At 46.0% G+C, this 14,343-nt stretch overlaps 1 protein-coding gene across 6 annotated transcripts in view; it reads left to right on the top strand.

Annotated features, from left to right (window-relative positions):
- The window catches only part of Myo5c (myosin VC), a 78,442-nt gene extending 66,879 nt beyond the window's left edge, over nucleotides 1–11,563 (top strand). For 5 of the 6 annotated variants that reach the window (XM_075965243.1, XM_075965241.1, XM_075965242.1 and 2 more), the window contains 7 exons: nucleotides 573–727; nucleotides 2,041–2,130; nucleotides 2,890–3,040; nucleotides 4,192–4,474; nucleotides 7,317–7,491; nucleotides 7,895–7,975; nucleotides 9,955–11,563. In XM_075965243.1, coding sequence (XP_075821358.1) covers nucleotides 573–727; nucleotides 2,041–2,130; nucleotides 2,890–3,040; nucleotides 4,192–4,474; nucleotides 7,317–7,491; nucleotides 7,895–7,975; nucleotides 9,955–10,107 — 1,088 coding nt within the window. In that variant the 3' untranslated portion in view covers nucleotides 10,108–11,563. Of the gene's footprint in view, nucleotides 1–572; nucleotides 728–823; nucleotides 1,449–2,040; nucleotides 2,131–2,889; nucleotides 3,041–4,191; nucleotides 4,475–7,316; nucleotides 7,492–7,894; nucleotides 7,976–9,954 lie in introns of those variants that run through there. The other variant, XM_075965245.1, reaches the window with a different exon arrangement.
- The last annotated feature ends 2,780 nt before the right edge of the window (nucleotides 11,564–14,343 follow it).

The following is a 14,343-nucleotide window of genomic DNA, read 5'->3' as shown; positions in this document are numbered from 1 at the left end:
TGGCATTCACTCTGTAGACCAGGCTGACCTTGAACTCACAGAGATCTGCCTGCCTCTGCTTTCTGAGTGCTGGGGTTAAAGGCGTGCGCCACCCTCTCTGACATCTCTTACCCTGAGACTAGCTTGATAGCTTGTCTTCTCTGCTGTACTGCTGGCCACTAGTGTCTCCCTTGGAGACAGCTTCCTGTGACTTGAGATGGCTCCCATCCTTACCAAAGCGATTGGGGTGAGGTACCTGTGTTGGGTTCCTTTCTTATGCTGGAGTTCCAATATTTAGAGCCTCCTTGCCAGCGAAAATTACAAATTCTTTCTCCCATCTGGCCTCTTAACAGAGAACAAGCCCTTTACCAATGAAGTGTGGGGTGAGCCGGTGGCCCCTGATGTACTTTCGCTAAGTAAAGGTTGGAGTTTCTCAGATTGAGAGAAGAGACACTATGCTCTCAGGCTCTACCCAAGCACAGAAAGGCCAGGAGCCCCACCCCATCTCCTCCTATCATGGGAGGAGTGCTCACCAGCAGCTGGGAGCCACCCCCTCCCACCAGCAGCTGAGAGCAGGTTTCTTTCCCCTACAGACCTGAAGCCCCGAGGCGTGGTAGTGAACATGATTCCTGGGCTGCCAGCTCACATCCTGTTCATGTGTGTGCGGTATGCAGACTCCCTGAATGATGCCGACATGCTCAAGTCCCTCATGAACAGTGCCATTAACGGCATCAAGCACGTGGTTAAGGTAGGAGCCGCCTTTGGTGCTGGATCTTGGCATAGTGTCTGATTTGGGAAGGGCTCTGGGAAGTGACCCAGTCTTTGTCTACCCTTGGCCTCTAAGGAAAGACAAATGGCGGAGGTCCTGCCAGTGAGCCTCAAAGATTCTTGGAGAGGCTACAATCTGGTAGCCACCAGCCTCACCCTTCCATCCCCTCTGGTGTAAGAGATCTGTGCTCCCAGCCTCACCCCTCCATCCCCTCAGGTGTGAGAGGTCTGTGCTCCCAGCCTCACCCCTCCATTCCTCATGTGTGAGGGATCTGTTCTCCCAGCCTCACCCCTCCATCCCCTCAAGTGTGAGAGATCTGTTCTCCCAGCCTCACCCCTCCATCCTCTCATGAATGAGGGATCTGTTCTCCCAGCCTCACCCCTCCGTCTCCTCATGTGTGAGGGATCTGTGCACCCAGCCTCACCCCTCCATCCCCTCAGGTGTAAGGGATCTGTTATCCCAGCCTCACCCCTCCGTCCCCTCATGTGTAAGGGATCTGTGCGCCCAGCCTCACCCCTCCTTCCCCTCATGAGTGAGGGATCTGTGCCGCACTAGTGTAGCAGTAAGGAAATGGGAAACTGAAAGATTATCCATCTCTTCCAGTGACAAGCATGTGAGTCTCCTTCCTAAAACATTATTATTGGCACTGGAGAGATGGCTCAGTGATTAAGAGCATTGAGGGCTCTTGCAGAGGTCCTGACTTTGATTCCCAGACCCCAAATGGTAGCTATGGTAGCTACAATCCTCCATAACTCCATTTCCAGGGTATCCAGTGCCCTCTTTTGACCTCCATGCACATGATGCATAGACACACATGCAAATAAAGCACCCATATACATAAAATAAAATTCTAAATGAAAACCAAACCTGTTGTCGCTGTTTTTCCTGGTCTAGAAAAGAAGGACCAGGTGTTCGTTAGGTCAGTGACTTTGTAAGGTGCCCCTCCCCCACTCCTGTGCAGTGTGTTGAAGAAGATGGAGTGCACTCCTGTGCTCCTAGCCTTATTGCAATGACTCATCTGGGCTGAAGGGTGGCTCTGCTCATCCTGCTAGATGTCCCTCCCTAGTGTGCTCATCAGAACGGTTGTCCGCTCTATGGGTAGGGACCCACATGTGTGTGGCAGGTTACCAGCTAAGCTTGTTTTTAACGTTTGTTTTTGCATTTTTTTGAGACAGGGCTCTACTATGTAGCCCAGACTGACCTCATTCTTGGAGATCTACAAGCCTCAGCCTCCCGAGTGCTGGGATTAAAGGTGTGTGCCTCCGTGCCTTCATTGTCTTCTCTTGTCTAAGGAGCATCTGGAGGATTTGGAGATGCTGTCCTTCTGGCTGTCCAACACATGTCACTTCCTCAACTGCCTGAAGCAGTACAGTGGGGAGGAGGTGAGGACGCGCGTCTGTCCTGCTGATGGCCTCCCGGGACCACCTCACAATCTGGCTCAGGGAGGCCTTCATTGGGAACTCCCTACTCCACTCAGCCTCTGTGCCAGCTAGCTTGCCGGCCTCCTCTTCACCCAGGAGGCTAGTTCGTGTATCACCTGTATGTGCGCGGGTGCACTCCAGAGAGTTGAGACCTTGGCTTCAGTGTGAAGCTTTGCTTTCCTCGGTCTTCCAGTCAATAGAAAGTGTGATGGTGGTGTTTCCTCCTGATGGGGCCACGCTGTGGATTTCAGCATGATGACCCAAAATAGAACCTCTGATTTATTTTGCTAACTGTTCTCTCTAGAGGCCTCTGATTACTGACCTCGGCACCCCAACTCTGCTTCCAGGAAGTGATGTCATGAAGGTGTTCTTCAAGCTTCACTGGGGCATTTTTCACTGAACTAGAACAACAAAGTGGCATTTGGGCTGTTGTTCTCCACATGCAGAGGCCAGAGCAGGACACCGAGTGTCTTTCTCTGTAGCTCTCCGCTTCAGGGGCAGTGCTGTGATGACAGCTGCCACTGACTGAGATTATACAGTAAATTGCTAATTTTTTTTGTCATATAAAATAAACTTGAAGAACTCATTTAAAAGCAGACCTTCAGCTTCAAGCTGTAAAAGCTACCCTAGGTGTTGACTATAGCATCCTTAGGAGGGGCAGTATTTCCGTTTCCGTCAGTGTCTACAACGCTCTCATGTTTATGCTCAAATTGCTTGCAGGAATTCATGAAGTATAACAGCCCACAGCAGAATAAGAACTGCTTGAACAATTTTGATCTTACAGAATACAGACAGATTTTGAGTGATGTGGCTATTCGGATTTACTATCAGTTCATCATCGTGATGGAGAACAACATCCAGCCCATAATAGGTAAGAAGAGAATGAATGGCCAAGAGGTACTTACAGCAATATAGAAGCTCTTTGTTTGCTTTGGGACAGAGTCTCCCGTAACCCAGGCTGGTCTTGAACTTGATATGTAATGAAAGTTAAGGCAGGTCTTGAATTCATAATTCTTCTGCCTCTATCTCCTGAGTGCTGGGATTACAGGTATGTGCCACCGTGCCTGGTTTTGCTTAGTACTGAGAATCAAACCAAGACTTCATGCATATTAGGCAAACATTGCATCAAGTGAGCTACAATCCCAGCCCAAGAGACTCTTTAAAATAGAAACTCTGTTGTGGTGTATATGATTATGAGTAACATAGCTTGGAAAACTAAGAAATGTAATCACCATGTGTCTACCTTTTAATTCTTAGCTTGTTTAAAGTGACTCCGTGTATAGTAGCACACAGTTGACCATTTTCTTTGGGTTCTCGTGTGGCTGGACCAAGTATTTCTGAGGTCCTCGGGTCCCTCTCACATTTGTATGTGCTTTACTCAGCTTTCTAAAATGTAAATACTTTAGGCTTTGGTGGTTCCAGGCTCTGAGCTACTTAATGATCTTTTCCCGTGGGGACCACTGTTTCAAGCCTTCAAGAGATGCTCCTGCCATTCTGTAAGCCACGGCTCATGCCCTGGCTTACTATGGTATCCCAATATACTCAGTTTTTTTTTAATATTAGTACTTTTTGGTTTGTTTGTTTATTTCTATGCCAAAAGCAACATAAGGACAAGTTTATTTTGGCTCACAGTTTAAGAGAACACAGTCCACCAAGGCAAAGGTGGTCCTTGGCTGCACCATGAGACAACTAGCTGTATTGCATCTACAGTGAGGAAATAAAGAGAGATGATAACAGGGCCTCAGGTGGCTTTCTCCCTTTTATTTTGGTTCAGGATCCCATAGTGTGATGCCACTGACTACTCTTAGGATGGGTTTTCTCACCTCCATTTACCTAATTCTAGAAAATCCCTCACAGACAGGCCCAGAAGTTTGTCTCCTAAATCTCATTGAGCTGACAGCCAAGATTAACCACTGTGCTCTATCACAACCATAGCCATTGACTATAAATAGCAGACAATGAGGTTGAGGATGTGCACCCTCACGTGATCCCTATGTAAAGAGCCTTCCACCCTTCCCGCAGTGCCAGGAATGCTGGAGTATGAGAGCTTGCAGGGCATTTCCGGTCTGAAGCCCACCGGTTTCCGGAAGCGCTCCTCCAGTATCGATGACACAGACGCCTACACCATGACATCCGTCCTGCAGCAGCTGAGCTACTTCTACACCACCATGTGTCAGAATGGCCTGGACCCCGAGCTCGTGAGGCAGGTGGTGAAGCAGCTATTCTACCTGATCGGGGCGGTGACCCTCAACAGCCTCCTCCTGAGGAAGGACATGTGCTCCTGCAGGAAAGGGATGCAGATCAGGTAAAGTCCCATGCCACACCTCCCGAAGGATGCAAATCAGGTACAACCTCCTGGAGAGGCCAGCTGGAAGGAATGCTCCCAAAGGCCAGTTCATAGGTGCTGGACCCTCACTGCTGTCCCCTGGACACGTGCAAGGCCCCTGAGCCTCCTGAGTGTTGGTTGGCTTGCTGGTGGTTCCACACCAACCCTCTCATACTCTACCACCAGCTTGATGCTCTGGCCTGTGAGAACGGCATGTGTCGTAGATTCTGATTTTCCAAGGTTATTCTACCAGTCATCTGCTCGGTGACTAGCCCAGTCAGGTAGAGAGCCTGGCGCCATGTTGAGAGGCTCACAAGCAGGTGGTAAGGGGATGCTCAGGGATAAATGAGACGGAGGACAAATAGATTCACTGAGGAAACAAGAGAGAAGAGTGTTGAGTGACAAGGTTGAGAAAGAGGAACATTCAAACGGGAGATGTTTGAAGAAGATTCAAACTAAAGCAAAGGCATGGTCTGTGTCCGGCTCTGCCTGGAGTAAGCAGCAGCCATCTGTTTGGCAGAACCTGGTAGGACTGCCATGGACAGGTGGGTCAGATCTGGACCAGGAGTGTCCCAAATGCACTGAAAGCATTTGGAGTTCGTCTTGAAGACAGAACACAGTTTTAAGGACCATAGATCCTATCTTAAATGGAGGCGCCATGGAGCCTGTGATTAGGAAACACACAGCGCAGGAGAGATGTTTAAGATATGTATGTGTGTTGAGGTGATTGACACCTGTGTGCTATGAGAGACTGGGGAGGTGACCATAGGTGGGTGCTGTGACCTGCAAAGAATCCATCATGTCTTCTTAGCACTCAGGAAAGTTGGAGTTGGATTTCCCATAAACCACATGGACACAATCCCATGGCGCCATATTATAGTTTTTAGATACAAAGGGGTACTCAAAGAGACCGGCCTTTGCAGATATTTTACTTTGTTGAGAAAGGGGAAAAGCTCTTACCATGTTCCACATAGGTAGATGGCTGTGAGCCTGAACAAGCTTCTACCGAAAGACGAGGCAGAGGGGCTGGGAATGTGGCTGAGCTGGTTGAGTGGTGGCCTAGCATATACAAAGCCCCAGGTTCCTTTCCAGCACCGCATAAACCTTGTGCACACCTGTGACTCTACACTTGCTGGTCGCCTTTCGGTTGCTTTAGTTTAATTCCATTGCGGTCATAGATCAGGCTTTGTTGGTTAAATGCCTAGGAACAGGAATTCGAATGATGATTCCTGGGGACTAAGGGAATGGCTTACAGCACTAGAGATCAGGGTGATCTTGTCATTATGTAACGTCCTGGTTATCCCTTCCCAGTAATTTTCTTTTCTTTGAAGTCTTCTTTAAAATGATTTATTTTATTTATTTGATTAGTATTTTCATAGAATATCTTTTTCTATCCATTTCTTTTAACATGCCTATATCATATTTGAGGTTTCTTGTAGTTAGCACACACAAATGTTTTGGTGTTTGTAAGACTTGGTTTTTAAATTATATCTATGGGGTGAGCGTATGTACCTGTGAGTGCAGTACTCACAGAAGCCAGAAGAGGGCATCAGATTCCTCTAGAGTAGTGTTTCTCAACATGTGGGTCTCGACCCTTTGAGTCACATATCAGATATTCTGCATATCAGATATTTACATTATGATTCATAACCATAGAAAAATCACAGTTACAAAGTACCTTTATGTTGGGGTCACCGCAACATGAGGAACTGCATTAAATGTCGCAGTGTTAGAACAGTTGAGAACGGCTGCTCTAGAGCTGGAGTTACAGGCAATTGTGAGCTGCCTGGTGTGGATGCTGGAAACCAAACATGGATTTTTCTGTAGGAGTGGTGATCACTCTTAACTGCTGAGCTGTTTCTCCAGCCCTGGTCATGTTTTCTTTTTTAATCCAGTCTGACCTTGTGTGCTCCTTAATTGAGAAATTTAGACTACCTTAATTTAATGTAATTCATGATATATTTAGTTCTATCTGCCTTGTTATTTTCTTCCTTACAATTTATTTTTATTGTTTTTTTAAAAATTACATGTATGTGTGTGTGTCTGTGTCGAGGTACATATATGAAAGTGTAGTGCCCACAGAGATCAGAGGCAATGATGCCCCCAGAGTTGGAGTTACAGATTGTTGTGAGCCTCCCAATATTCTGGGAACTCCCACCATGCATGAGCAGAATCCTTGGGCCATCTCTCTGGCCCCTGCCGTATTCTTTTCTTCCTGCCCCTCCTGGGTTTTGTTCCTCTCATTTCCTTTTTCTGCCTTTTCGGTGTCCCTAGAATATTCTGGTATCTTTGTAATTTATTAATTGTTTTGTAGTGATTGCTCTGGGCACCAAAGTGTACATACTTATATTTTTAACAACCTAAAGCCGGGCGATGGTGGCACACGCCTTTAATCCCAGCACTCGGGAGGCAGAGGCAGGCAGATCTCTGTGAGTTCGAGACCAGGCTGGTCTACAAGAGCTAGTTCCAGGACAGGCTCCAAAGCCACAGAGAAACCCTGTCTCGAAAAACCAAAAAAAAAAAAAAAAAAAAAAAAAAACAACCTAAGTATTTAACTCTGAATGGAGTCAACGTCACCATGCCAAGCGGTGTGTTCAGCATCTTCCCACCACACAGGGCTCTCGACACCGTCCCATTATGTCATGGCTGTCATACAGATGATGGTGGCGATCTGGAAAGCCATCTCCCAGTCCATCCCCTCCTGTTATAAGTGAGACCGCTGGACTTGGCTGCTGAGCATGCATGCAGTGAGCTTGGCAGCCTCTAGGACATGCCGAGGGATTTAGCCCTCTGTCCTCAAGTGTCTGCTGGCTTTCTCCAGGTGCAACATCAGCTACTTAGAAGAATGGCTTAAAGATAAGAACTTGCAGAACAGTTCAGCCAAGGAGACGCTGGAGCCCCTGTCTCAGGCAGCCTGGCTGCTCCAGGTCAAGAAGACCACAGACAGCGATGCCAAGGAGATCGCGGAGGGCTGCACCTGCCTGTCCGCCGTGCAGGTGAGTGGGCGGGTTACTCCGGCTTCTCTCCGGACCTCGAAGGAGAGATCCTGAGGCATTTCCTGACCCTAAGTCACTTCTCTTTTACCTGCTAACTATTTGGTGGGTCGTGATTGCAGGCTTCGCGGCATAAATGTGTGTTTGCTCTTTCCTTGTGCATTAATCCGAGTGGGAGCCGGGAGGCTGGAAGGGGAGAGTCCCTCGCTGCCATCTGACTGTGGTTGGTCTCTGTGCACTCTGTATTCTGTTTGTGTTGTTTCCTGTTCTCTTGGAATAGACAGCCCATGGCTCCAGAGACAAATTATAGTCTACAAGAACCGCCTGTGTTTCTTGAGGGTTCCTAACTGTCCAGAACTGTTTGCTCTTTTCCTCAGTCTGATTCCATGTTCTGTAATGTTCACAGATCATAAAGATCCTTAATTCATACACACCTATAGATGACTTCGAGAAAAGAGTCGCTCCATCCTTCGTTCGCAAAGTGCAGGTGAGCTTTTTATGGGCGCCCAGGTTAACCTGACCCTGTTACACTCTGTAAGACACTGATATTCGAGTAAAATGATGTGGTCCAGTATTAAGACATGGTTGTCAAGCACGTGGAACCTCAGCTGGTGGCTTTTTACTCATTCCCATCCTGATGAGAAGGGAATGGAAACATAAACCAGGACCCCAGTGCTGTGACCGTTAGCTCCTCTTAACGAAAAGATCATTGTGTGTGTGTGTACAAATATGCCACAGCGTGTGTGCATGCATCCCACGATGTGTGAATAGAGGTGAGAGGACAAATTAAAGGCATCCATTATCTTCATCCATCTGTGGGTTCCTGGGGTTGAACTCAGGTTGTCAGGCTTAGCAGCAAGTGCCTTTAGCCCTGGCGCCCCTCACCTATCAGCTTGTTTTGAGAAGTAGTGCCAATGAGCAGAGCCCGGTGGAAACAGACCTCTGGACCCGTTTTTCTATGACCATCCCCAAAGTTTCACCTGGTGAACTAGGGAGATCTTGAGGATCCTGTAAACCCTTTCAGGAGTCTGCAAAACCCTTGCTTTTTTCAGAGCTGTGCCTATAGGAGGTAGAGTTTCTTCATACTTCATCCAGACCTACTTGGTCACTGAATACAGAAGCAGGCATCACACCAGCTCACACCAGCTCACACCAGCTCACTGAATACAGAAGCAGGCGTCACACCAGCTCACACCAGCTCACTGAATACAGAAGCAAGCGTCACACCAGCTCACACCAGCTCACACCAGCTCACTGAATACAGAAGCAGGTGTTGCACACTCGTCTCACACCAGTTCAAGACCACAGAACAGAAAACTTCCCGCTTCTCACTGTGTTGTCTTTTTTTTGCTTTTGTTTATTATTCTGAAATTTTAACTATGTTTCAACAAAAATGTTATGTTCAATCTAATGGACTTATTAATATTAAATGCTATTTTAATTGCTACTATGGTAAACATCACTAGTTATACCCACATATACAAGCCCTTTGGAGTCCTCATGGTTATCAAGAGTGTAGCAGAAGGCTAGAGTGCTGGATCAGCAGTCACAAGCACTTGCCGCTCTTACAAAGGACACAAGTTCAGTTCATGAGTCTCATAATTGCCTGGAACTCCAGTTCCAGGGAATCTGATGCCCCCTTTTGGCCTCTGTGGGTACTGCACACATGGGGCATACACACATAGACACATATATACTCATATCAACTTTTAATTTTTAAAAATTCATTTATTTGTTTGTCTCAAGTCAGGGTTTCTCTGTGTAGCCCTGGCTGTCTCACTCTGTAGACCAAGCTGGCCTCGAACTCACAGAGACCCACCCGCCTCTGGCTAAAGGCATGGGCCACTGCTCCTAGAAATTTTAAAAATTTAAAGAGTAGAAAGCAATCCTGACACCAAAGAACTTTTCAAATAATAAGGTTATAAATTAATTTTAAAAAATGTAAAACTTGAGATCCAGTCACATCTGAGCTTAGATTTAAACCTTGGTGTGTACATAAATACAGAAGAATAAAATGGACCAGCCAAATGGCTCAGCACGCAAAGGTGCTTGCTGCCAAGACTAAAGACCTGAATTTGATCCCCAAACCTTTATGGTAGGAGAGAACAGACTTCCTTTCCCAAGTTGTTCTCTAATAGACACACACACACACACACACACACACACACATGCAAATAAGTGTAAATTTTAAAAAAGACTAAGAATAGTTCCAGTCAGCCTGTCCTGTGAGGAATGGCTTTTGGAGTGTAACAATGAGAGACTTCCTGGAAGCTGGCTGGACAGGAGACCCTAATAGGCTTGTCTCCCTGGAGCGGTGCACTCAACCACCCTGGGTTGCCTTCTCTTCTGATGGCTTGAGCTCTCTCGAGGAGGCAGAGCTATTGAATTTCCCGGGCTCTTGACCTCCGAGTAGTGGTGAACCAGAATGCACCCATTCTGACTCCCTCCCCTTGGTTCTGACCTCAGGCTCTTCTGAATAACCGGGGTGACTCTTCCCAACTGATGCTGGACACCAAGTATCTTTTTCAAGTCACGTTTCCTTTCACGGCTTCTCCGCACGCCCTGGAGATGACCCAGATCCCCAGCAGTTTCAAGCTCGGCTTTCTCCGGAGACTGTAGCAGGAGAAGAGATGGACGCAGGTCCCCTGGAGCCCGGAATGGACTGCAGTTTAAGGAGGAAAGCCCACACCTCACCTGTCTTCGGAGATGCCATGCAGTCGACTGGGCTGGGAAAGGCTCTTGCTTCTGATCTCGGTGGCTATTGCTACAACTTCTGAAGACTCAGTTTTGTTCCCAATGCCTTTGTTTATTCCACTTTGTGGCAGGGACCTACCCCCACCTGCATATACAGGAGTAAAATCTGGAGGCTCCCCAGGTTTCTAAGATTCCCGCGAAGTCAAGAGATATGTTTGAAGCCACAGGCGAGTTCCATGCCTACACCTTCCAGGAAAGAATCACCCTTGGCCACTGAAACAAAGTCTTCTGCCCCATCGCTACTGGCAGGAAGGGCTTGTTAGCTCTTCTTACTAAAGACACCCCTGGATTAGAAAACTCTTCACTTTTGACGATCTAATGTTTAAGAGAGCATTCGGTCTGAGAGATGGGCATGGTAGCACACACCTATAATCCTGGCACTCAGGAGGATGAGACAGGAGGATTACCTCGAGTTCAGTGTCAGCCTGGGCTACAAACTAAGAACCCATCTCAGAAGAAAAGAAGAACATTTCATGTATATATCTATTTAAAACAAATTTACTAGCAAGGCTTACTTTTATGCCATTAATGATCTTTTCTAAAAAATTTTTTTAAAAATGTACCAACCAACATTGAGAGTTATGGTTTCAAGACAGGGTTTTTCTGTATACCATCCCTGGCTGTCCAGGAACTCGCTCTGTAGACCAGGCTGGCCTTGAACTCACTGAGATCCGCCTACCTCTGCTTCCCAAGTGCTGGAATGAAAGGCCTGTGTCAGAAGCTGTATGGTCACCGTCCTGCCAGCATAATTTTTATAATCTCATTTAATTTTTTTAAATACAATTACTTCTTTTAAAACTAGATTTAGTTGTGGGGTCAGAGCTCTGTGATAGAGCAGTTGGCCCTGGGTTTGACCCCGGTACCGCACATACACCTACACACACATTCATTCGCACACAAGCATACACATGCAACTTGTGGGTTCTTTTCTTTAACTAATCGGTTTTCTAATATGCTTTTTAAATATCTTCATGAAAGAAGCTGAAGATTTAGGCAGACTCTCCCTTTTGAGAAATCTAATTTTCCATCATTTCGTTTGAACCAGCTACTCTTTCCCCCAAACTATTTCCCTTCCCTTCAGAATGCAGCCCTTTGATGGGCACCCCTGGCCCATAGCCAAGACCCAACGCTTCTATGCACCCAAGCCACCTGACCGCCCTTTCGTCTGATGGTCTCGGGCAGCAACTGCAGACACCACAGAATGCATGGTCATCTCTGGGTGATTATGAAGCAGAGCCACCTATAAACGTGTGCCATCCTACTGATGTGCGGTACCCGGACAATGAAAATAGAACTTGATAATGCTTTAATAAAGTAAATTATCGAGCAAATCTTGATGTGGGAGTGTCATATATCAATCTGTTGATTTCATTAGCTAAGCAATAAAGAAACTGCTAGGCCCATTGGATAGGCCCACCCTTAGGTGGGTGGAGTAAACAGAACAGAATGCCGGGAGGAAGAGGAAGTGAGGTCAGACTCGACAGCTCTCCTCTCCAGAGCAGACGCCTTCAGAGAGACGCCATGCTACCTCCGACCCAGGATGGACTTAGGCTTAGAATCTTCCCGGTAAGCGCACCTAGGGGCACTACACAGATGATTAGAAATGGGCCAGAGCAGTGTTTAAAAGAATACAGTGTCCGTGTAATTATTTGGGGCATAAGCTAGCCGAGCCGGGCAGGCGGCTGGGGTATTGGGGATGCAGCCCCGCCGCCGCCCTTATTACTACAAATGACGCCCAGACGTGTGGCTAACTGAGTCCACAGAAAGCCTGAGAAAGCTTGGAAAAGAATAGAGTAAAGCGTGTTTCTTGTGGCAATTTCTCGGGTCTACTCTGCTTGCTAGAGGCAAGCAAGCGCCTCATCTAAGAGAGGCTTCCTGACTCAGCTTTAGCTGCAAAAGCCTGCAGCTCATTAAGAGGTCCTGCCACGAAACACTTAAACGGTGTTGACGAAAAGCTGAACGCATGCTTTTCGGTTTTCAGCCGTAGCAGGAAAAAAGCTGCGCTGTTTAAAAATGCCAGCTTTCTGGGCCATCCTGCCAGGGCAAACTCTGACTGTTTGAGGTAGGAGGGCCGGCTACCAAGAGAGGACTTGAGTGTTGTCTGTTGTAGCTCTCTGGCTGGCAGGTACCTTGAAATGCCAGTTGTGGCTATAAACATGGCTGCAGCCTGTATATCCGCCATGAGGCTGGAAAGCTAAGGAATGGACTGGATCTAGCTGGCAAAGCCACGCCTTTAGTCCTACTGAGATTGCTTGGTAAATTAAAGGCTCTTGTGGTCAGAAAAAGAGAGATATACAGTAAAGAGAGATTCAGAGACAAAGAAAATTTCTAAATGGTTTACTGAGTGTTAAAAATATATGCAAGCTAAAAGTTGAAGTTCTTAAAGCAAAAAACAAAATAAGGAAGAGAGTTGTTGTGTGTCATAGTACACACCTTTAATCCCAACACTTGGGAGGCAGAGGGAGATAGACCTCTGTGACTTCAAGGTGTGGTAGTACACGCCTTTAATCCCAGTGCCTAGAAGGCAGAGACAAACAGATCTCTGTGAGTTCAAGGTGTAGTAGCAAACACCTTTAATCCCAATGCCTGGGAGGCAGAGACAGGCGGATCTCTGAGAGTTCAAAGACAGCCTGGTCTACTGGTCTACAGATATACGCTCAAAAAGCAAAAAGTTAACTTAGGAATGTCTCAGCTTAGATTCTTAAGCGCCTAATGATTTAAAGGCGCAAATCAAAAGTGCTCCTGGATAGTAAAAAAATTGCAGATTCACAATAGGACAGATTCAGACCACTAAATGAGTCACACTGTTGGATGAATGTACGTAGGCTTGGGAGAGAGAAGAAAAAGAATATAGAGAATAAAGTTAATGGTTAAAAAAAAAAGGTAAAGTCTTTAAAGAGACAGAGTACAGATAGTTATAGATATAAATAAAAATAAGCCGCGTAAAGATGGAAAATTCACAGAGAGTCTGGATTATGTACATTGTGTTTTCTTTAAAATTTTTGACTGTAAAGGAGCTAAGTACAGACAGACATTTCATTATATGGGCTGCCCAGTGGAACCAGAACGGATATCATGAGGGTATGATTTCAGAATTTGGATCTAAGGATATGATACTTTGGAAAAGAGATTCTTATTTTGTTTTCACAGAGGATGAGACCCTGTTCATTTCTTCTATTCCGATTTGGTATGATGGACCACGTCCTCCTGAAGGGTTGCTGTGAACATCTTCAGAAAATTGCTTTGCTCAACTGCCAACTGAGATGACCCTGGCACACAGGTTATACCATGAAAAACCTAATTAACGACGCCCCCATTCAGCAGGAAGCAGTTTGGAGAGAAAAAACTGCACCCATGTTCCCAAAATATGGTTTATAAATGTTCTTTTACATTTAAAGGGGGAAATGATATAGGTATGAATATTTGCATTAGTATGGATTTTAAGGTCAATTTTGTTATATGTATATGCATATTTCTGCTATTGATTAAGATATTGTGATTGTGTAGTTCATTAAAAAATGTAATGTATAATTAAGAAATACAGATTAGTGGATAATCATCAGTAATAGTCAAGCTTGTAGTCATGTTAGAATTTCTAGATATATAGAGATATATTTTAGATAGACATTCTTCATGTCTTTCAAAGATTACAGAATAGGACATTTAATGTTTTAATAACTGAGGACTTTTCATGACAATGAGACACTCTGCTCCTGGCAGCACCAATCTACTTCAAGAGGAAGATGGGCATCGAAGAGGCACCTTATGGAGTTTGATAGCCATTTGGGCAAGAAACTGCTCTTGCCTGGACTATTGCATAAACTGGACACAGAGAACCCACAGAGAGAGGACTACTGAACTTGCCTAAGGTGAGATGATCTTTCGGGATTCCTGATTCATGAAAGAGTCTGCGAGACATTCTGCAGGACACAACAGATAGTGACTGAAGTGACTTTGAATTTTCCTGCTTTATGGAAATGTCTGCTGGATACCATGGGCCTGAAGGCTGAAGATGGATGCCCCAACGGTACAGAGGAACTTTGGGTGACTGTCCAGGCAGCGAGATGTCTCTGTCATTTCTAGAGTTTTAAAAGTTGCTTT

The sequence above is a fragment of the Microtus pennsylvanicus genome, chromosome 3 (genome assembly GCF_037038515.1).
Source record: "Microtus pennsylvanicus isolate mMicPen1 chromosome 3, mMicPen1.hap1, whole genome shotgun sequence".
Classification (NCBI taxonomy): domain Eukaryota; kingdom Metazoa; phylum Chordata; class Mammalia; order Rodentia; family Cricetidae; genus Microtus; species Microtus pennsylvanicus.
Note: the sequence above shows the minus strand (reverse complement) of the source record. Positions and strands in the feature narration are given on the sequence as shown.